We start from the raw sequence: 22441 nt of genomic DNA, 5'->3' as shown, positions 1-22441 counted from the left end.
TGGTGGACTCTTATTGAAATTCGATTGCACATACCTTATGCATATTTACCTATATATTCCTATTTCTCTAGTACTATATAAGTTCCTTGAGGACACTGACCTGCACACCTGTCTCCACCTCCCCAGGACCTAGCACACAGCTCTTGGAGCTTGGTACTGGCTATAAATAAACATTGAGTTGAGCTCTTCAGTCTCATCTCTCCTTCTCCTCACAGATTCATACTCTTCCCACTCATCTTTCTACATCCTTCAGAATGAGGGAATGGAGAAAAGACAGGACCTGGAATCAGTATCTCTAGATCTGAATCTGGACTGAGCCACTTAGGAGGTAGATGGTACTCAGGCTAGCAATGGAAGCCATATGCTTGCCCCCTGCCTCCTTCAAGTGTACTGACACACTAAGGTTTTTCCCTGTTTCACTGTTTTGATACCCTAGTGCCAGCCTTTACCAGTTCCCATCTGAATTGCCTTACACCTGCATCTCTTTCTTCTTCTCCCCTCACTTCATGTTAATAAATGTATAACTTTATGGATCAGCTCCTAGGGGATAGGGACTAAGGCATTTTAATCTAGAATTAAAAATTGATGACAATTGATGTTGGATTGCTTAGTGGGGGCACTTGGGTATGGTGTAGCGGAAGGAGCATTGGGGTTGGAGCCAGAAAAATCAGTTTAGGGTTCCACCAGTATTTAAGTCATATAACCAGTCTGAGAGTCCTCTATAAAATGTGGGTCATAATCCTGGAACTGACATCCCTTCCGGGGCTGTGGTGAAGATCAGATAAGAACTTATATATAAAATACTTTGTAACTGTAATACACCACAAAACTATGACTATTACCCTGAATGAACATACCCTGAGCTGAGATGAGCTGGAAAGAGCTAGGCTCATCTATCTAGTCAATGAATGCACCTACAGTAATTGGGGGGGGGGGGAAACCAAACTTAAGCTTTAGTCTTCCTCCCCTCTACCCTAACTCCTTCAGGATTTGCCAACCAAAAAGGAGACTGGATCTCACTCTGATGTTTTAAGATAGGAAGTGGCTAGACTCCCCAAGAGCTGTACTTCCAATTGCCTTAGGCAAGGGTGGAGAGTGGTTTTATTGTCCCTCACCTTTGTCCCAAACCCTTCCCTTTGACCAGAAGGTCGCCTCCATTCCGTTCATCCTTCAGACCAATCCAGTTAGCAGGTGAATATTTCTGGTTGATAAGGCACTCCCAGGGCCCTTGGTAATCATTGAATCCAGTCCTCTCATTTTACAAAAAGGAAATGAAGGTTCACACAGTGAAATGTGGGGTCAGGGGTGCAACAGATTAAGACTATGGCTCTGGGGCAGCTAGGTGGCACAGTGGATAAAGCACCGGCCCTGGATTCAGGAGTACCTGAGTTCAAATCCGGCTTCAGACACTTGACACTTATTAGTTGTATGACCCTGGGCAAGTCACTTAACCCCCATTGCCCCACAAAAAAAAAAAAAAGACTATGGCTCTGAAGATATATAATTTTGAATCCTATCTGGCTTGGCCTCTGTTTGAAAGCCTAATGGACAGAGAGCTGGTCTTGAAGTCAGGAAGAAGTGGGTTCAATTATCCCTCCTATGGGACAGCTAGGTGGCACCAGCCCTGGATTCAGGAGGACCTGAGTTCAAATATGACCTCAGACACTTGACACTTACTAGCTGTGTGACCCTGGGCAAGTCACTTAACCCTCATTGTTCTGAAAAAAACCAAAAAAACCCCCAAACCCCCCCAAAACCAAATGAAACCCAATTATCTCTCCTATGACACCTATGAACTGTGTGGCCCTGGGCAAGTCACCTAACTTCTCAGTGTTCTGGGCAACTCTTTAAAACTATAGGTTAGGGGCAGCTAAGTGGTGCAGTGTATAGGAGCACTGGCCCTGGATTCAGGAGGACCTGAGTTCAAATCCAACTTCAAACACTTGACACTTACTAGCTGTGTGACCCTGAGCAAGTCACTTAACCCTCCTTGCGCTGCAAAAATAAACAAACAAAGAAATAAAAAACTATAGGTGAGGAGCAGCTAGGTGGCACAGTGGATAGAGCACTGGCCCTGGAGCCAGGAGTATCTGAGTTCAAATCCAGCCTCAGACACTTGACACTTACTTATCTGTGTGACCCTGGGCAAGTCACCAAAAAAAACCCCAAACCAACAAAACAACCCCAAACAACAAAACTATAGGTTGCAGGGCAGCTAGGTGGCACAGCACTGCCCCTGGAGTCAGGAGGACCCCACTTCAAATCCAGCCTCAGACACTACCTAGCTGTGTGACCATGGGCAAGTCAATCCTAATGCATCTCCCAAAGAAAGAAAGAAACCCCATAGGTTGCAGAGAAGGTGCCAATTGTACCAGCAGAGAGCTTCTCCTCCCTATGCCAATGAAATCAGAGATCCAGTCCCTATCGCTAAGTATGGTGCCCTGGTGGTAGAGAGGGCTCAAACCCAGATCTCTTGAGTCCCCCAGTCCAGCAATGTCCTCTCCCACAATTCTATTCCTGCCCCCCCCCCCCATCATGTTATCAGCCCCAGTTCCGTGATGATAAGGTAGGTCCACCTTTTCCCCTCCCAGCCTCCACAGGCTAGACCTGGAAATGAGGCTATGGTGATGGATTCTCTCTCCTGGCTCCCTGGAGAAGCCTGCCTGATAACTGGATGAAACCCAGCTCAGCCGAGTCCCAGTGGGTGTCCTGTTGTAATCAAGTCTATTCAGCCGCAGTGAGAGTGAGAGAGCACACACTGCAGCCCTGTTCAGCTGTCTCCAGCCCCAAGCCTAGGTGAGCATGCAGCTGTCTGGGCAGGTCTGGAACCTGCCCAGCCTGTTCCTGCTCTGGGATAGCTATGCCCCTCTGCCCTGCTCACTCCCCCCACCCCCCACCTCATGGTGGAGAGGGGGAGTTGCGGGAAGGAAGGGAAGCAGAGCAGTTGGTATGTTTCTCACGAGCTGGAAGGAGGAGGTATCCTGGGATTTGGCCAAAGGAGAATGGAAATGTTAATCCTTCCCTTTTACCTGCTCTTCTAGGCCAGATACACCCCAGAAGCTCACGACTCTCCTACCCTATCATCTCTCTCATTATTGTTTGTCACCAAGCTGACTCAAGAGGTGTCTGTCATTCATCCATCTTTGAGGTTTGGGTGATGTTTCTTCTTATCCAGGCGAGGTAATGCATTTCACTAGACTCAGGTCAAATTTAAATTAAATATGGGTTCGGGAGATGGAGTCAGGAGGGTCTGGGTTTAAAACCCAGCTCGGTCACCCACTATGTAGCCTTAGTAATAATAATAACAACAACAACAATAATGTGCATTATGGTCCGCAAAGCATTTTATATAATCTCACTTGATCCTCACGACATTCCTGTGATGTAAATGCTATTGTTATCCTCATTTTACATATGAGGAACTTGACTCAGAGGGTAGGTGACTTGCCCAGGGTCATACAGCTAGTAAACATCTGAGGCAGGCTTCAAACATGGGTTTTCCGGACTTTGAGTTTAACCCTCTCCACCATACCAACAAACTAGCTTACCTCAGGCAAGTTATTCAGCTTGTCGGGGCTTTGGTTTCCTTCTCTTCGAAATGAAGAAGGTTTGGCCAGATGAGGTCCCTTCCCACCTCTAACGTTCTGCCACTCTAGGATGTTCCTAGCTAATCCTAATCTTGGCTTGGAGTAGGTGTCATCTCCTTGAGCCAAGAACTGCTTCCTGCCTTAGATCTGTCTCCTGCAGGTTCCTGAGCTTGGGTTCTGATCCATTATCCTCTCTGAAGATCATAAGATTGCTTTAGAGCTGAAGGGGAATTTAAGAGTCATCTGGCACAATCTTCTTGTTTTACAAGTTAGGAAACTGAGGTTAAGAGAAGGTAAAGAAGTAAGTGGTAGAGTCAGAATTAGAACCCAGGACCTCTGACTCCAATTCCACCAGCCCTCTTTCCACATGGGTTCATGGTTTTTAGAGCTGGAAGGAACCTGAGAAGTTATCTAGTCTAACCCCCTCCTTGGACAGAGGAAAAAAACCGAGGCCCAGAGAGAACGGACTCGCTTGAGTGACCGAGCTGGGATTCTATCCCAGGTCTTCTGACTTCTTTTTTTCTGCACCCGCGGTGGTGCAGGGGCCAGATCTGGAGCCAGATGGGACACTCTGTCCGTGTGCCCGGAGCGGCTGAGTTGGGGGACCGCCGGGGGTCTGTTTAGGAGTCACTCCTTGTAGGGCCCTGTCTCCGGGCCTCCGTCATAGAGGCATGGCCCACCAGCTCTCTGTCTCCACCCCCAGCCCTCCATGCCGGACTCGGGACAGCTCAGACCCCTGAGAAGGACACTGGGGTCACCTCCCCTTCCTCTTCCCGGGACCTTGAGCGTGGGGCGGCTGCTGGGTCAGTACAGCCCCTCTTCCCTGCATCTTTCCCTCCCCGCCCCCGGCCGTCGGTCCATCGGTGCCCGGGCTGGGCAGGCTGCTGCCCGGCCGGGGCGGGGCGGGGCGGGGCGGCCGCGAGAAGCCCCTCCCCGGGGGCGGGCGGGCCGGGTTGGGGGCGGGCAGCGGGGGTGTCCCTCCCCCCTTCGCTCCCCGGTAAAGTCTCGCGGTGCTGCTGGGCTCAGCCCCGTCTCCTCCTCCTGCTCCCTCTCGGCCGGGCGGCGGTGACTGTGCACGGAGATCGGAGCGGGCAGCGCAGCCGTGCCCGCCCCGCCAGCATGGCCACCACCGCCCCCTGCACCCGCTTCACCGACGACTACCAGCTCTACGAAGAGCTCGGCAAGTACGGCTCGGACTCCCCCCGCCCCCGGGCGCTCCTGCGGCTCCTCCCCCCGCCCCCCGGCCCTGCACCGGCCCCGCTGCAGCCCGGCCGGTGCGGCGCCCCTTCCCAGCCCCGCGCCCCCGCCCCCGGCCCCTCCCCGGCCGGGCGGCCCCTGCAGCCGGCCCGGAGCCTCGCGCCGCATCGGGTTCGACGGACGAGCCCCGACTGACTGCAGCCCCCCGGCCGCTCCCGGGCTCCCCCAGCCACGCCCCCGGCCCGCTCCGGCCCCGCGGGCTCTCCGACCTTGGTCACACCCTGGCCGAGCCCGGCCCCGCGGCCCGACCCCCAGCCGGTGCCCGTGCCCGGGGTCGGGGGCTGCCCGGCTGCCTGGCCCCGCCCCCGTCTGTGGGCTAGTGCAGCCTCTTCCCGGATCCCGACCCTGCTGCTGGGCGCTGCTGCAGCCCCCCCCCTTTCCTCCCCCCCCTCCCTGCAGTGGTCCCGGGAGCCGCGCGCCGCAGCCGCAGCATCCCCCTCCCCTCCGCACGGCACCGAGGAGCCGCCGCCGGCCGCTGCTGCTGCTGCTGCTGCTGCCGCCGCCGCCGCTGCAGCCCCAGACTCCCCTCCCCGCACCCCCCCCACCTCAACCTGGCCACTGCAGCCCCCGCCCTGCCCCCCATCCTGTTCACACACAGGCGAGGGGAGTTGGGCATTGAAAGCTGGAGGGCTTTCTCCAGGGTGGGGGGGGGGAGGGAGAAGGAAGGGAGAGACTTTGCAGCCCTGCCCTTGACAGCTGGGGCCCCTGCCCCACTTGGGAGGGCTCTCCTTCCCTTTCTCTGCTGCTAGCCTAGCCTGGGATGCTGCTCTTTTTGTGGGATGTGCTGAGACCCTAATGATCCGAGGGGCGGGGGGCCTCTCTCCTCCCTTGATGCTAGAGGAGGGAGATGGTGTCTTCTTTAGGGAGTTTCACCTCCCAAATTTCCTATGGTTCCCAACTATGACTCCTACGAGTAGGAGAGGAGGGTACCTTTGCCCCTCTCCCTCTTCACTTCTCCTCCCCTGGAATGCAGGGTTGCTCTGAATCCATCAGGTGTGTGTTAGGAACATTTCCCACCAATCCTACACCTGTGAGACCGGAGTCTGAGTTCTTTCTTTGCCCCAGGGTCAGATTAAGGGATAGGGTGGAGGGAAATATCTGTAACAAGTCTTAAGTTATCCTGCTTTTTGTTGTGAATGCTCAGGTAGGGGTGCCGTTGGTTGGGGGAGGAGGTCGTGTAAGTCTTGTCACCCCATTCTAGGGTCAGGGGAGTCACTGTCAGGAATGGATGACTAGCCATATGTAGGGGGGTCATTCTGATCTAGAATCTGGGATCAGGTCTGAGTAAGTATATGTCACTGTCCTCCAGTCTTTGTCCCAGTTCTTGCTCTCTTCTCCTTCCAGGGGAGCTTTCTCTGTGGTCCGAAGATGTGTCAAGAAAACCTCCACTCAAGAGTATGCAGCAAAAATTATTAACACCAAGAAGTTATCAGCCCGAGGTGAGTGTGTCTAGGATGTAAGCTCCTTAAGGGCAGGGGCTTGTGCATTTCTGTTTTTACATCCCAGCACAACAACAGGCACATAGTAGGGTCCCTAATAAATTCTTGTCACTTGATTGCTCTTGATCTTTATCCCCTGAAAGAGGGGGGTATCGCCTCATACATTTCCATGGTAGAACAGGAGTTGGTGATGTTAGGAGGTGATTATTGGAACTTGGAGTAGAAGCGACTTTCTGGGGAACTGGTACAGAGAGCACTTCTGTCTAGGCAGGAGTGACCCAGGGGCCTTTGGGATGGAATGAGAAATGAAGAAGTGTTGTTGTTCTCACAAGGGTGACCGGCCAGGGCAGCCAAAGGCTCTGGCAAATGAGGAGTTTTGGTCCCTTAGAGGAAGACAAGGTGGTATCAACAACAAGTTTTGCTGGAGAAATGTAGAGCTTGGTTTTCACACAGCACAAAGCAAGGATCCCCTAATTTGGTGAGTGTGAGGAAAGGTCCCACCTGATACTAATTTGTTGGGATCAAAGGTAGTGAATGTAGAACTGTCCTATCCACACACAATCCTCCCTCTCTCAACTTGTACTTAGGTTGAGACTGCAGTAAGTAAGCAGCCTGGATGGTTGCTTGCCTACCCCTGCCCACCAGGCAGCCAAACAGACTCCCAAGGGGAAAAAAAATCTGTAAACATCAGGGGAGGCTGGTATTGGCGAGGACTCTTCGGGAACAAATCCTGCCAGATGAACTGGATTGCTTTTTTTTTTTTGATCGAATTACCAAGTTAGTGATGCAGCCTCAGATGCAATCTCTCCTGGGCGGAGGTTGGTTGCCTCATGAACAAGAGAGAGAGGAAGCGAGAAAGCACCTGATAGCAGTGGGTCAGAGGGGCTGCAGCTCTCCAAAGCAGGGGGCCTGACTTCAAAGGCTGACTGTGGAGGCTTTCTGGAGGCCAGAGAAGACAAGGTCTAATTATTGTATCTCTCCCAGAACAGCTCCACTTCTAATCTCACCATCGGTATATACCAGCTTCCTGGCATCAGACTTGTGTGGTCCTCCAAGTATGAGTGATTGGTAAATGAATGGATCTAGTGAAGGAATAATTATGTACAGATGTTTAGTGGATGGGCTGTGAGGAGGACTCCAGTTTATGGCTGTGAGGCAGGGGAAGTAGAGAAGGGTGCTCTGAAGGAAACGAGGCACCCCAGAGGGGTGCATAGAGGGCTTATAGTACAAAGAATATTTGGGCCTTCAGTCAAGAGAGACCCGAGTTCAAATCCTGGTGCTGACACTTGGGTGTATAAACTTGGGGGAGAAGTCACTTAACTTCCTCTAAGTCTCATCTGTAAAATGGGGCTGATAATAGTAACGTTCATGACTTGCCTCACTGGGTTGTTGTCAGGCTCAAGTGTACAGAAAGGGCTTCGTAAGCCTTAAAGCACCATATCAGGATTAGTCATTATTATCCTAGGGAATGGGGAGCTCTGGGAATTGCCTGAGTAGAAATGTAAGCTTTGTGAGAGCAGGATGGTTTCACTTTTATCTTTGTACCCCAGTGCCTAGTACCTAGTAGGTGCTTAATAAATGGGGTTTTTTTGGGGGTGCGGTTAAGTCACGTTGTTAGGCTATAGGATTGAGGGGAAGCTGGGAGAGACTGGCTAGTGTTGGCAGCATCCTAGGGTTGTAAGAACCAGAAAAGGGAATATTCTAGGAGTTAGGTCTGACTCTATGGACGAAGGGGTCCTCCAGTTTTACAGCACGGACGGTTTCCTCTGGGACCACCTGCCTTCTGGCTGTGGGGTCCTGTTGGAGGAGGTGGTCCCCGGGAGTGAGATTGATCAGGCTCTGTTGTTCACATCCTGTCTGCCCATCCCTCCCTCTCTTGGCCATTAGCATCTGCTACCAAGTTCACTTGTTCATTGGTTTCTTTTCTGTTTGGGCATCTTGGATTCAGGGTGATGGTTGCCATAGAAACACGTGGGTGGCCAGGGTGCCCTCCTACCCTCCATCAGGGCACTGTTTCATTCCCACCCTACCTTCCTCCCCTTGCAGACATTCTCTGTCCTAGGAATGGATACATCACTCACTAGCAACCCACAGCAAAGTCCCAGTGCCCTCAGAAATGGGACCCTGGTGTCTGGTGTCTCCGGTTGATGATGCAATGTCCCTCTCTCCTCTCGACAGTGTCTGCTTCTTGTCTAGGAGCTGGGGAAGGGAAGGACAGCTGGGAGTTGAGTCCTGTGCCAATAGACCTGATTTGGGGGAGCTGTCTGCTCTCTTTGACCTGACCTGAAGTGGACCTTCATCCCTTTTCTCCCTCTCCACCCCCCAGGCTGCCTTGAGATGGTAGAGGAATAATGTGGCTTTCTGGCACCTTACATCTTGCCTCTTGATCTTTTATAAACCATCCTAAACCAGTACTTTTTCCCCGAGCCCTGGGGACCCGAAGCAGAGTATGTTTTGAACCAAGCTTTATTTTTCCCCCTCAGAAAAAGAACTGTAGCTAAGTAGTTTCTGTAGGAATGTGAGCTAGGGTACCATGTTGTTCTCTCTTGGGACTGTCCTGCCCAGATGGGGACTATGCCCTGGGGGTGTGTGTGTGCCAAGAATCTGTGGAGCAGAAGAATTTAGAGAACCAGTCCATTACGATTGGCACAGATGCCAAGAGTGAGGATGTCCTGGGTGGGAGCTTAGGGAGGAAGGGATGTTCATTGGGCAGCAATACCAGTATTGAATGGTTATGAAGTTGGGATGGTGGTGGGGTGTGTGTGGCGGAGGGGGGGGGGCGGTGTTATACCATAGTAGCATAACAAGAGGGCACATTTTAGGGTAATAGTGCCATGAGAATGTTTACCTGGTAGAGGAAGGGAGACGGGCAGGGTGGGACAGAGTCCCTTGAGTGAGGGTTGGGACGAGGGCCATGTTGTGGCCCCTCGGGGCCCTGGCGTAAAGGCTGTGGTTATCCTGCAACCTCTCGGCTTACGCTGTATATTTTATAAAGGTACTAGAGCAGCTGGGGCTGGATTTCACCTCTTCACTGTGTGCCTGCGGCTAAACGGGTATTGGATTTCGGTGCCTGGGCCACGGTGGGCGTGCAGGTAGAGTGGGGGCTTGGGGAGCCATTCTCGGGGGAAGAGGCAGCCTGAGGATGCTTGCTGTATCACCTTGACTTCCTTGTCTTCTCCCCCCCCCCCTTCCTTTTCCTCTTCTATTTGCAGTTCAGCTGACCCTGGGAAGACAGGGTATAGAACTCTAGTTAGGAGACTAGAACAGTTAGCGTGGTGAGGTGTCTAAAAAGCCATCCTGAAAGGCAGGCAGTCATGGGAGTGTCACCCCTGAACACTTAGAGCTGTGTGATCCTTGGAAAGGTACCTAACCTTTCAGTGTCCCCGGGCGCTCCAAGATGCTAAGTTGGAAAGCTGGGGCTCAACTTTCCTTATTAAAAATTCCTTATACCGATTAAAATCACAAGTCTGGACCAAAAGAAAAAAAAAAAATGGGCCTGGCATTATTATTAGTTGCTGGGAATTCAAGAGCCTCCAATGGCCTCCTTGACCCTAAATCTAAGGTTTTAGGATTTCTTCTGGGTCCATAGGACCTGGTTGCTCCGGCACGAGGGATTAGAAACTATAGGTTCTCTGAATCTGTGCATGTGGGTGGATGAATCTGCCTGGTGTGATAATGAAGAGTCCTAGATCTGGAGTCTTACGGACCTGGATTCAAATCCTAGCTCTCTCAGGTATGACTGGTGTGACCTTGGGAGACTCTTGTCCTCTTATTGGGCCTCTGTTTCCTTCTTGATAAGATTAGAGGTTTATTAGCATTATTCTTTGGTCTGAATCCTTGATTTCATTCAACTCTGATATTCTCCGAAACTGTAAGCAGGAGTTGGGACCCTTCCCCCTTTTGGTCTTCAGTCTCCTTGTGGCATCGAGGGCTGTCATGGCTTAGTTTGGTGGTAGGAAGCTGTCTGTGTGGGCTGTCCACTGAGCATGGAATCAGGTTTATTCAGTTCCTGGCCTTTATAGAGATTTATATGGTTGCTTCTTGATGGGCAGATTTGGGGTGAGGGGACTCCTTTGTTGATCCCAAGGCTGTTTGACTATAGAAGGGGTTTAAACTAGGCCCCATGATGGAGGGCAGGGAGGATGGTATTGGAACTTTACCCCTTTGGGACAAGCATTTAGAGCCCTCACCTCTGATAGAACCAAGCTGGTCATATGTTTCCCAGTAGGCATGTAAGAATGCCAGACTGCAGGGCAGCCTTGAAAATTCCATGTTGAATTTATTATAAACTTAAAAAAGAAGAATAAGTTGTGCATAATAGAAACCGGAAGTTCATATACTTTTCATTTCTCCCATGTCTGTGGAAATGCACATTTTATTTGGTGTTTAAGTCCAGAATAAAAATTAAAAAACAAAAAAGAAACACAAGACAAATTTTAGGCAGCTTCCAAGAGGTCATCTAACCTGAAGGTGAGGTGGGAATAGGGATGCCGTCTTGGCTTTGGTGCCCACAGTCCAGTTGTGGTTTGGAGGGAGCACGTGAGATTCTTCCCCATTCCTGTAGCCCTGTCATTCTGGGGCAGCTGGGGAAGGGTGTGCGGAGTGTTCCTGTCCTGTGGTTCTTTGGAGCCTAACAGCCAGACAGGGCCTTGCCCTCACCTGCTACCCTGCCATCTTCCCCAGCCTGAATATCTGTCATTTGGGGTAGGGTGTGGTGGGTGGGTAGGGAAGGGCCGGCTTATGCATGTGTGCGTGAGCAGATCAGTCTGTGATTGTACAGCCAGGCCCCGGCCCCCATTTTGGTCTGTCACTGTTTGAGGCCGGGATGGGCCACTTGTGGCGTGTTGGCTACGAGAAGGGATGAGACTGTCTCTGCACTGGCCCAGCTGGCCCTTGGGCCTGAAAGGGGATCTGTCTGGGTGGTGCCAGCAGAAAGTCTCCACCCCCTTCACGTTGGCCTGAGTAGCCCCCATGACATTTGTGTCCCTTGTGGCATCTCTGAGAGCTATTTTCCTGCTGAGGATAGGGGGGTGAGGGGGGAGCGGGAGCCTAGAGCAAAGAAAAGAAAGAAAAGTTTACGATATACTTGGGTGAAAGACTGGCAAATCAGGGGGCAGGGATGCGTGATCCCTGAGACTGTGTTTCAAATAAGACTTTGCTATTGGAGGAGAAAAGGGTAGGACAGAGTCTGACCCCACTGGGCCCTTTTGTGCTTGTGGGGATGGAAAATACCAAAAAATGGAAGGTCTTGCCCTAGACTTTTAGTTCTGCTTTGCTCAACCTTATTCTGGTGTGTCAGGCGTGTCCTGCATAGGTCTTCCTTATAGGATTGTGTTCTAGTGCAGTAAGGTAGGATGGGGCAGAATCTGGGACAGCACATCCTGGTGGGAATGGGATTCCATTCTCCTAATCCCCTCTCCCTTTTCCTCATCCTAGAGCACTCTAGAATCCCTTCTGGTGTTGACATAGCCTAGTAGGTCACCCTTGAGTCCTATGGAGGAGTGGTCCAGGCAGGGGCTACTGTCTTAAAGAGCCAGGCTGGACTTTGCTCTGATTGCCTAGCGTGGTTGTGTCCATTGAAAGGGATAGATAGGCTGGGCCTCGGGGCCCACCACTGAAACCTTAGAGGTGAGTCACCAGCCTGATTCTCAGGCCGAGGCTAGGGACAGAAGGGAAAAAGGATTTGCTTGTGTTAGGGGTAGGAGGGGGTGTAGGGTGTACCTGCCGCCACCCTCCTAACCCCAACCTGCTCTCTTTCAGAGAGCCCTGGCGGATACACGGGTGCCTGGTGCCCTGGGTGCCAGAGAAACTGGTGACAGCAGCAGCTTGGCACTTTGCACCTTTTAAAGTACCTCTCGGCAGAGGGCCCTTGCCATCTGCCCACAACCAGAGAGAGCTGCCTCAGGGCCTGGGGCACCCTTTGGCCGGGTCCTTGTTGTCTTGCCAATGCCTAGAGCCTAGCTCTCAATTCCTGGCCCTCTTCTTGATGCCTGTGTCTCCCTTCCCCCTCCACCACCAAACTACAGGCCCCTGCCTAGGTATGTTGTCCCTCAGCTCAAATGGTGTCTTACTGTCCCATCCCTGGCATGCCGTCATCCAACCATGAACACAAGGATAAAGCCAACCCTTCTTTCCTTCCCAAGGGTCCCCTCTCTCTTTGGGTCCATACCGGGCTCTGGGCCTGGTGTTCTCAATCCCCCTGATCCCTAAAGTCTCCTTCACCCCCCTTCCCCTGGCCCCTGTTAACCAAAGGCTCTCCTTGCTCCCCTCTTCTCCATTCTTTCCCCTCCCCCTCTGCTTGCTGCTGGCCTGGGAGGAGTTATTTTTAGGGTTGCCTTCCCGGGATGCTTTACTTGGGGCGGGCTGGTTACCGTGAAGGAAATGTTACCCAAGCAGGCAGCAAAGACTCTTGACACCAGAATCCCCTGGCCTAGGAACCCCGGCACTGACCCTGCCCTTGCCCCTGAGGGCTAGCACCCTCTAGGGGCAGCTGGCCTGATGTCCTCCCCCACAACCGTGAGTGGTGCCCAGAAGCAAGGCCTTCCCTTCCCTGGGGGGAGATAATAGGTCAGCAGAGGTTTTCTCTGTCCTAGAAGCTAGTTGGAGGTGGGGGGGAGCTTCTAGCTATGGAAACACTCATTGGAATCCCCTTCATTCTCTCCTTCGGTCTAAGTCTTCTCTAGGTAAACCTGCCAAGTGTTGGGGCTAAAGTGTTGAGTTTGGTGTTCGAATGAGAGAAACAGTTCTAATGATTGGGCATGGCAGCAGGGGGGACCCACCCCACCCCATCCCACCCCCATCTTCTGTTCAGTCAGTCAACATATGGTACCCACTGGTGCAGTAGAAAGAGAGTTGGACGTGGTAATTGGGAAGACCTGGGTTCATATGCCACTTCTGACTCCTATTCACTGGGTGACCTTCCACAAATCATTTTTCCCCCCACAAATCATTTAACCTCTTCAAAGAGGTTTGGACTTGCTTAGTAAGTTGGAGCCATCTTGGTGTAGAGGGAAAAGCATCTCATTTGAAATCAGGGGGACTGGGTTAGAGTTTTCATTTTGCCACTTCCTTACCTTACCTCTGTGACCTAGTAGCAAGACATTTGACCTCTGTGGGCCTCAGTTTCCTGATCTGTAAATTGAGGCGGGGATGGGGCTGGGGGTCCGACTTGGCCAAGATGTCCCCCAAGGTCCCTTGGCAGATCGGTGTGCCTCTGACTTTCATAGGTGGGTCAGGATCTCCATTTGTGGATATCGTTTCCACACTGGGAGTCTTCCCAGCACAATGAAATCACAGACCCTTAGCAGACGCTTGTGCGGCACACTGACTCTCTCCTAAGTGCCATGGGGAATAGAAGAGGAACAGGAGACATTAGACCACTGGTAGACTCTTTGTGCCTCACAGGAACTGACTTGGGGTGGGGACAGTGATGAAAAGGATGTCAGCGCTGGGGTGGGGAGTGATGAGGAGGGGAGGTGTGGTGGTGGGGAGAGCTATCGGATTAAGCCATGTGATTTCCTCCCCTCTGGTGCCCAGGGCCAGTGGGCTGCTTGCAGGCTGCCGGGAAAGCTGGATTAAGACACTGGGCCCCTGTGAAACACTCATTCCTGCCCTCCGGAGCAGTGTGTTGGAGGGGGTTGGGCCTGGGAGAGAGGATGGGTGGTACTCTTGAAGAGAGCTGAATTGGATTGATGGCGCTGGAAGTGACCTCAGCAATGCCTGGATCTTTCGAATACTCAAGGGCCCAGCGCTGGCTCAGTACTGAGTCACGGCATGCTGCTTACATAGCTACATGACCATTGAGGGAGCAGGAGAGAAATCCTTCTTGTTATCTACATCAGCCCCCTCCCAGCCACCCAGTGGGGGAGGGCCTGCTGGACGGTCACCTAGGTGGTAAGGGGCAGAGCCGGGATGAGAATTCAGCGTTCTGATCCCCAAGCTGGGACTGAGGAAGGCTCAGAATCTATGGGAAGCTAGCAGCTAGGGCCCTGACTGCTGAGGGGCGTGGTTCAGGGGCCCACCTTGTTTTGTTCCTTGGGCCTACCTTGGGAGAAGACTGAGAATGAATCCCACTTACGTAGCTCTTTAAAAGTTTACAGTGTTCTGTGTATGAAGTGGGTGTATGTGTTGTCCTCATTTTGCAGAAGAGGAAACTGAGGGTCAGGGGTTCCCCAGTTTCCAAAGTCATATAGCAGTTAAGTGGCAAAGCCAGGGTCATAGACGGATACATTCAGAACTAGAGGAGACTTTAGGGGTTACCAAGTCCAGCCCCCTCATTCCACACATAAGGAGGCTAAACCACAAAGAATTTTTGACTTGCCCAAGATCATGCAGGGAAGTGGTAGAGCTTGGCCCAAGATATTCTCCATTCAAATCCAGGAGGGACCTCAGAGGTCATCTGGTCCATCCCCCCTCATTTTACAGAGGAGGAAATTGAGGCAACAGAGGTTAAGTTTCTCACTCAGGGTCCCAAGTCCATAGTTCAGGACTTGAACTCAGCCTTGCTGATCCCAGGTGTTATTTGCAGTACCAGGGCTAGCTCTGGGTGGGGAGAAAGGCCATTTAGAGAGCAGAGCTGCTCCTTCTCTGCCTCGCCCCTTCCTGCTAAGGATTGCCCTACCAGGCTCTTTCTGGGCCTCTTGGTGGTAGTGTGAGCGGCAGGGCAGTGAGGGAGGGACGGTGGGATAGTCGGCCCCACAGTTCTTGGTGTTGCAGGGCTGGATTGATGGGGAAGGGGATGGATCGGCACCTCCTCCATGTCCCCATGAGTCAGGGATTGGGTACCAGGCCTTTGGGACAGGGGAGTTTAGGTGCTCAGTGTGCACAGAAAGCAGAAGCTGCTGCTGTGGTTCTTGAGGGGGGAGGCAGAGGGGACAATGGGGCTGTGGTTGGAGCTGGGCTGGAGGGCCGGCCGTGGGTCCCTACCCATAGCAGTGTACACAAGGCGGCAGGAAACAGCCTTCTGCAGAAGCGGGAAGTGGCTGCTTTTTTGAACAGGAAGGGGGTGGGGGCTGGGCTGTGTCAGGGGGGTGGGCTCAGAGAGCCTGGATTGGGGTGGGGGGAGCCCCTAGGAGGGCATCTGGGAAGGAGGTTGGGATGGAACTTGGGGTGGGAAGGGAAGGGGCGGATCTAAGCTGGTCTGAATAATAAGAGGACTACTCACAATGACCCTTGGACCCGGAGATGACGCTTCCCTATCTCCGCCCCCCCCCCACACACACACCCCAAGCCCACTGCCTCAGGCCCCTACTGAGAGGAGGGAGGAATGGGGATGGCCAAGGTAGCTTTGGAGGAAGGGGCTGGTTGGCTTGGGGTTTTTTTACCCACCATTACTGGTTCCTGAAATGCAGCTGCTGCTGCTGGGGTGGAGCCCTCAGCTCTTTCCCAGCCACAGAAGCAGCCCTGGGGGGGGTTGCTGTAGGACAGGAAGTGTAGAGGGGTTGGGGGGGGGGGGAGACAGGAGATAACAGCTGGAGCTGCTGGAGAGATGGCTGGGCTTCTGCAGGGTATCGAGGTAGCAAGTGTGTGGTAGTCAGAAACCACACCGTGGCTCATTGAGAAAAGCATCCTTGTGGCAGCCACATGCCCCGGCGTTGCCTTCCAAGCGGCTGGCAAACGGAGCGATCCCAGCAGACGGCTGGGCTTCCTGGGGCCGGGGGCAGGAGGGGGATTTTACATCCCGGCACAGCAGCCCCCGCTGCTGAAAGAGAGTTTCTGCCCACAAGCTACTGACATTGGCCCCTGGGGTTTTCCCCCACCCAAAATGGGGAGGAAGAAGCCCCAGCCATGGTGGAATGTAGCCGGGGGTTGGGGGAAGCTTTAGAGAGACTCTGAATCTTAGCCTTGGGTCTGGGTTGGCGTTCTTGCTCTGTCACGTTAGGGGCCCCTTTCAGGGGTGGCCAGTCACTGCTCAGGCTTGAAGTCAAGGCCCCTGTGCCTAGGCCTCCAGCCCATGTTTTAGGTCACACTTAGAGCTGGCCTTCTAAGTTCTTGCCCAAGGTTCAGGGGATTGCCCCACGCCTCCTCCAGCCACCTTGTCCTGACTTCTCTATGTGCGTGATCTCTGTCTGAATGTAAACGCATTGAGGGCAGTAGCCATTTCATTTTTGTCTTTATCCTCAGTGCCTGGCGTGGTGCCTTGTGTGTTTGACAGAAGGTTGCTTGGACTGAATTTTCTATCCTCCGTTCCCCCTTCTGCCCCCGCCCCCCTGAGTCCAGGACCTGTACTGTGGAGATTATTAGCCGGACTTAGTCCTGAGGCAGAAGGCACAGGGTAGGAGGTCTTTTCCCGGGGTCTGTTCCTGGAGCTGGCTTAGCCTGAGAAGGTGGGCTGGTGCCCTGTAGACTGAGCCCGGGCCAGAGGGAGGGTGAGTGAACAGAGCAGCCCATACAGACCCAGGAGGCCAAGGCTGGGCTCTGGTCACCATCCCTTCCTTCCCTGCTTGGGAGCATGGGTAGACCTTCTCTTTCACACTCTGACTCACTGATAATGCCTGAGCTCCCTTATTTTTAGTGTTGTTGCTGCTTTCCGGCTGTAACCATTAGCTAGTAAGAGACTTAAGTGAGGAGATAAGCATTAATCCCCCTCAGCGCCTGCATCCCAAGCCGCCCTCTTGCCCACACTGGCTGGGGCAGCCCGGCACCAGAACTCTGCTGGGGAGGAGGTGTTTGTTGTAAGTAGGGGAGGAGGGAGAGGGGACGTGCAGCTTCAGTGTTTATCAAGCCCACGGACGGGGACACCCCAGATGGTTTCTCTGCTTGCAGCTGGGAAGGCGTGGGCCCCCAGAGTTGTGGTGTAAACCTTGGCTGGTGCCTGCACTTGGGGACCACTCTGATCATCTTGCTTTGCCTTTGCTTGGGCTCCACTGCCGGTAGGCGGGCGTGGGAACGATGCTTTGCCCAGCCCTCCCTTAGCTATATCCTAGAAAGGCCGAATGTGCTTAGGGAGCGTGCTGAACCTGGGGACGGGAAGGGGCTGATCCTGATGAGCAGCTGGCCTGGATTAGCTGGGCAGCAAGGACACACTCCTCAGCTCTACCCGTTTCCCCTCCTTCCGTGAGCCAGAGCCACCTCTCAAGGGCTTTGCCCCAGTAGGGAGGAGCACTAACATATCCAATACACCCCGGGGTGACTGATGGATAGCACGGCAGAGGGTTTAATGAAGCATGGATTTTTTTTGTTTTGAGCTGGACAAAAAGGCTTTTCCCTAGGGATCCATGTAAGCTCCTTGGAACGGAAGGACTGCTTTGGTTTTTCTCTTTGTACCCCCCCCCCCTGCCCCCCATCCCAGGGTCTTACATGCAATAGGTGCTTAACGAATGTTGAATTGAGAATCATGGGTACTCAGGATCAGAGCCGTAACTAGAAATTTTTCCACCTTTGGAAATAAATAATTTGGACTCTGTGTCTGTGAATGTGTGAGTGTGAAGGGGGAAGTCGGGATGGGGGTACAAGACTGTGGGTACAGTTTAGCAGGGAGAGAGATGCCAGACACCGGGACCCTGGAATTCTGGTGCTAGAAGTGGTGAGGACTGAGGGAGGAGCTGGACACAATGAGCAGAGGAGGAAGAATCTCCCTTCCTTTAAACTCGAGTACCTGGAGGGGGGGTTGGAAATGGACCATAGGCCCATAGATGCAGACTTTGAAAGGACCTCAGAAGACATCTAGTCCAACCCTTTGACTTGATAGATAAGAAAACAGACCCTGGTCAGAGGTGAGATCTGAGCCCATGTCGCCTGACTTCCACTGTCCCATCCTTTCTTCTGCAGCAGAGACACCATTGGATCTTCAGTAGTAGCTCAGTCTTCCCTTTTGCTCTTCCCACCTTGATTTGGAGCCCATTTGATTTAGAGAGAGCCCATATGGATCCGAATCACAGAATTGGACCCTGAAAAGGGTGCCTCTTCTAGATGAGGACCCCGAGGTCCGAGAATGGGAAAAGACTTGCCCAGGGTCCACAGGTAGTAAGCATCAGAGATGAGATTTGAACCAAGGTTCTCAGGGTCCCAACCCAGTTCTCTCCTGTGTCTTGTGCTTCCTTATTTAGAATTGGAAAGAGACTGGACAGACCTAGAATTGACTTTATGGGGGGAGGGGCGGTCCAACGGGGGTCTTTGGACTTCCCTAGGAAGAGAAGTTATTTAGCAACAGGGGATCAGATCGTCCCCCTTCTTCAGGGAGAAGCCATTTGGAAGGGAGGGATGCTAGGAGGTCCTGGCACATTGTCCTTTGGGGGGGGGGGGGGAGACAACGGTGAAACTGACATCTTTTTGTTTTGTTTTTTTTTCTGATCGCAGATCACCAGAAGTTAGAACGGGAGGCCCGAATATGCCGGCTCTTGAAACACCCAAACATTGGTAAGTGCTTTTGGGTATGCTGGTTGGTTCCTTGCCTGTTTATGGAAGATGGTGGAAAAGGCCCTGTCTTTTGAGGATGTCTGTACACATGCTCTTCCCCTAGCGTCTGGTTTGGCTCTTCTTGTGTGTTTAAAAAAAAGGACAACAGCAGTCCCATTTCGAGTTATGGGATGCTCATCATTCCAAAGTGCTTTTTGCGTCTGCCGCAAGGAAGGTAGCATGGCCCTGTTAAGTGGCTGTGTGACTCTGAGTGAATTGTTTCCCCTCTCTGGACCTCAACTTCCCAATCCATAAAATGGGAAGGGTGGGGGAACCTGCCCTGAGGCCCCATTCTGTCTCTAAATCTAGGAATCTGTGACCCCGTTTTAATCCTTACAACTCTCCTGTGAGGTGGGTCATATAGGTGTGTTATCCCTGTTTTCCAGGTGAGAAAAATCAAGGCTCAGATTTGCCCAAAGATATTATAGCTTAGTGGCAAAAGCCAAGGCGATCGGATCAGAGACTTAGTGGTGCCTCACTTGATGAGGGAGGAAACTGAAGCCCTAAGGGAGGGGTTGGCTCAAGGCAGGACCAGGATTCCAACCCAGGGCTTCTGCCTCTGATGCACTGTACCAAGAGCATGGGTCTTCTGACTGCATACCTCAGGTTGGGTCTTTGTGGTCCTAGGCTGGGGGTGGGGGCCGGAGCTCCCCAGAGCCTGCAGGGCCTGTTCCCAGACCGGGGGTGCCGGTCATCTTCCTCCTTGTCTCCTGACTCACCTTTCCTCCTTCCTCGGGCCGAGTTCCCAGGGTTCTCGGCATTGGAGGCAGCAGGCTGATTCTGCCAGTGTCCCTCAGTGGGGGCTACCCCTGGCCACTTCTGACGGGTCAGGATTTTGTTTCTGCACCTGAAAGCGTTTTGTCCCTGCCACAGTTCCGTGCCCTCTCAGGGGGTTTCCATGGTGCCTGCGTTTGTGTTCCCCCGGAGCCAGCAAAGCAAGCTGCCCAGGAAGGACTTGGTCTCCAAATACAAGGAAGGAGAAAAATTAGGAGGGTTCTGTCCCTCCTCCTGCCCTCCCCCTCCCCCCTCGATGGGGGGAACAGGAGTAGATTGTCTGCCCTTCCAAAGCCTGCCGAGTTTTGCCTGACACAACCCACTCCAGTTAAATTTTACATTGTTCAGCTGAAACAGTCTTTGGCAAAATCGCTGGCCTTGATTTGCTGCTCCTTGACAAGGGGCCAGAAATTAAGCCAGCTGCCAAGTCTGAGCAGAAACCAGGGCCTTGTCTTGAAGGGGAGGCGCAGGGTAGCATCTCATGAGCTTAGGTTTTAAAGTCCTCTGGAAGGGAGAGGAATTTTCCGTAGCCATGGCTGGAAGACTTTGGGGGGGCTCCTACCGGTCCCTGGAGGGCCAGGCCTCTGGACTCCTGTCAGAAGCGAGGGCTCTGTCGTGATGTGCTGAAGTTTTACACTGGAATTCAGGGTCGTGTATTAGTGCTGTAGAACCCGATGGTCCGGGATAAAGATGATAACTCACTGGCATTTATATAGTGCTTTAACACTTGCCAAAGATGTTATTTTAGTTGATAGAAGAGAACCCTGTAAGATCAGCACTTCAGGGGTCTTTATCCTCATTTCACAGATGAAGAAACTGAGTCTCAGATATCAAGTGACTTGCCTAGGGTCACACAGCTAGTATCTGAGGTGAGATTCAAATGTGGTTCTTGCTGGCTTCTATTCCAGCACTCAGTCAATCAACAATCATGTATGAAGCACTTTCGATAGGCTGGGCAACAAGCCATGTCAGATTATTCAGTCTTATTATTGATAATAATCTTATCTCTCCTTCTAGTCTATAAGTAGGAATCATCTTTTATTCTGCCCCAGTGCCTGGCACAGTGCCTTGCTTCCGGAGGGGTTCTTGAGAAATATTTGTTAAGTGATTGCCCACAATCACACAGCTAACTAGTAAGATGTCTGAGGCAGGATTCAAACCCAGGTTGAGGCTGAGCCTAGCCTTCTTTCCACTGTCGCATGCTGATGAAAAATGCCCCAGCCTTTGCCCTCCAGGAACTCACTCCTGGCTTGTGGGGACTTTCTGAAGCTGTGAGGGTGGTGAGCACCCCTGTGGGTGATCCCAGGTCCCGCTCTGAGCCCTGGGGAGAGGAACAGTTCTGAGGTAGCCAGAACACAGATGATGCAGGGCTTTACTGCTTGAATTACACCCTGCAGCAGATTGGCAACTCTCACTACAGCTTGGGCAAAGGTGTACTGTGTTCTGTGGAACCAACACCTTCAAGCTGATAGGCTCTCATGTTCTGATTGTGCTTTGGTTCTTGGGTGGTCTTTCAAAGACAGGCACTCTTTCCTTCCCCACCCCGTCTTGTTCCTCTTTAATGGGAAAGGGGTAAATTCTGGGAAGCTGGATCAAAGAAAAATACCCACAGGCCCTTAGAAGAAAAAAAGGCATTGTGGGGCTCCATGGCCACCCAGGAGTACCAGAGCAGGGTGAATCTTGGAGTATAAGCCTCAGTGGAGAAAGGCAGCCATTTCTAATCCCTCATCACTGTCCACTGCTCCTTGAATTAACAAATTCATGTCACGACTAACAGAAAATTCTGACATGTTGGATTTGGAGATAACGGTCCTGGGTTCAAATTCTGACTTTGTTACTCATTACCATTACGACCTTGAGAAAATCACTTCACCTCCTCTGGGTGAAATTATTAGATTAGGAGGACTCTAAAGGCCCTTTCAGCTCTTAATCTTAGGCCCATGAACCTGTGTTTCCCCCCTAGATTGATAGGTAGGTAGAGCATCTCATTGAGAGATGAGAGCACAAAGACAGAATCATACCCAATGAAGGGTATGGGAAAATGGATAGGAAAGGACATCACATGATTATATCAAAACCAATCTGGACTTTTTTTCCCACTGTATTCCTAACCATTTTTCCTCCTCCCCTCCCCTTTCCCATAGTTATAGAAATCAGATATGTGACCTGATTTTAACTTTGTTTGGCTGCTCTCTTCCACCCTGCCTGCCCCCCCCCCAATTAAAAAAGACGATATCATCTTATTCTAACCCTTCTCTACTGTAACAGAGGCAGTGGGCAGCGTGAGGACAGGCCCAGGATGGTGCTTCACAAAGCTAGAATCTGTGGGCCTGGCGTGGTGACCCATTATAATACTGCTGCTGGTGTCTTGTGCTGGTGGGAGGGATGTTGGCCCGGGGCTCTGTTCCCATGCGAATAGCGGGTGAGAGGGAGGGAGGGAGGGAGGGGAGGGCATGAGCCTGAGAATAAGGGCCTGGAAGATGAGGCCTGAGCTCGGCTTCCTGGTTATAAAGGGCTCTTCTTGGAGATGTGGCAGGAGTGGCCGAGGGAGCCTTGTGGACGTTGCCATGGATTCTGACCTGGCTCGTTGAAGAGGGGAAGGGGAGGTGGCCTGGTGCCTCTTATTCATTCTTTCTCTCCCTCTGCCCCCATCCTCCAGGGTTGTGACCCTCTTGGCTCCATCCTCCCCCACGGGGACTGCATTGCAGATTGCTGCTAAACGTAGATCAGATTGTCACCAGCTAGTTGTCCTCACACTTAGGGGCACCTGGTTTCGGCAAGTATCTTTGGCGGAAGGGGATCAGAGATCTGCTCTCTCCTTGCTCCCATTTCCCCAAGTGGAGTTGCTATCTACCCTAGGAGTTAAAACCTTCTGGTTACCAGGTTGCTGAACTCCAGTGGGGCTCTTGGAAAGGAGCAAGAAGCAGAGTTTTGAGAGCTGGAAAAGGCAGCTCTGCTGACTGCCCAGCGAGGTCTGCATGCTCTCCC

The 22441-nt window shown here is 52.4% G+C and overlaps 1 protein-coding gene across 50 annotated transcripts in view; it reads left to right on the top strand.

The window, feature by feature from the left end:
- Window positions 1-4581: 4581 nt before the first annotated feature.
- The window catches only part of CAMK2G (calcium/calmodulin dependent protein kinase II gamma), a 65989-nt gene continuing 48129 nt past the window's right edge, over window positions 4582-22441 (top strand). For 25 of the 50 annotated variants that reach the window (XM_043984802.1, XM_043984790.1, XM_043984784.1 and 22 more), the window contains exons 1-3: window positions 4583-4771; window positions 6189-6283; window positions 18581-18640. In XM_043984802.1, coding sequence (XP_043840737.1) covers window positions 4707-4771; window positions 6189-6283; window positions 18581-18640 — 220 coding nt within the window. In that variant the 5' untranslated portion in view covers window positions 4583-4706. Of the gene's footprint in view, window positions 4772-5495; window positions 5838-6188; window positions 6284-18580; window positions 18641-22441 lie in introns of those variants that run through there. The other 25 variants (XM_043984824.1, XM_043984817.1, XM_043984812.1 and 22 more) reach the window with 4 other exon arrangements.

Source organism: Dromiciops gliroides, chromosome 2 (assembly GCF_019393635.1).
Source record: "Dromiciops gliroides isolate mDroGli1 chromosome 2, mDroGli1.pri, whole genome shotgun sequence".
In the NCBI taxonomy this organism is placed as follows: domain Eukaryota; kingdom Metazoa; phylum Chordata; class Mammalia; order Microbiotheria; family Microbiotheriidae; genus Dromiciops; species Dromiciops gliroides.
This window is presented reverse-complemented; position numbering and strand designations above follow the sequence as displayed.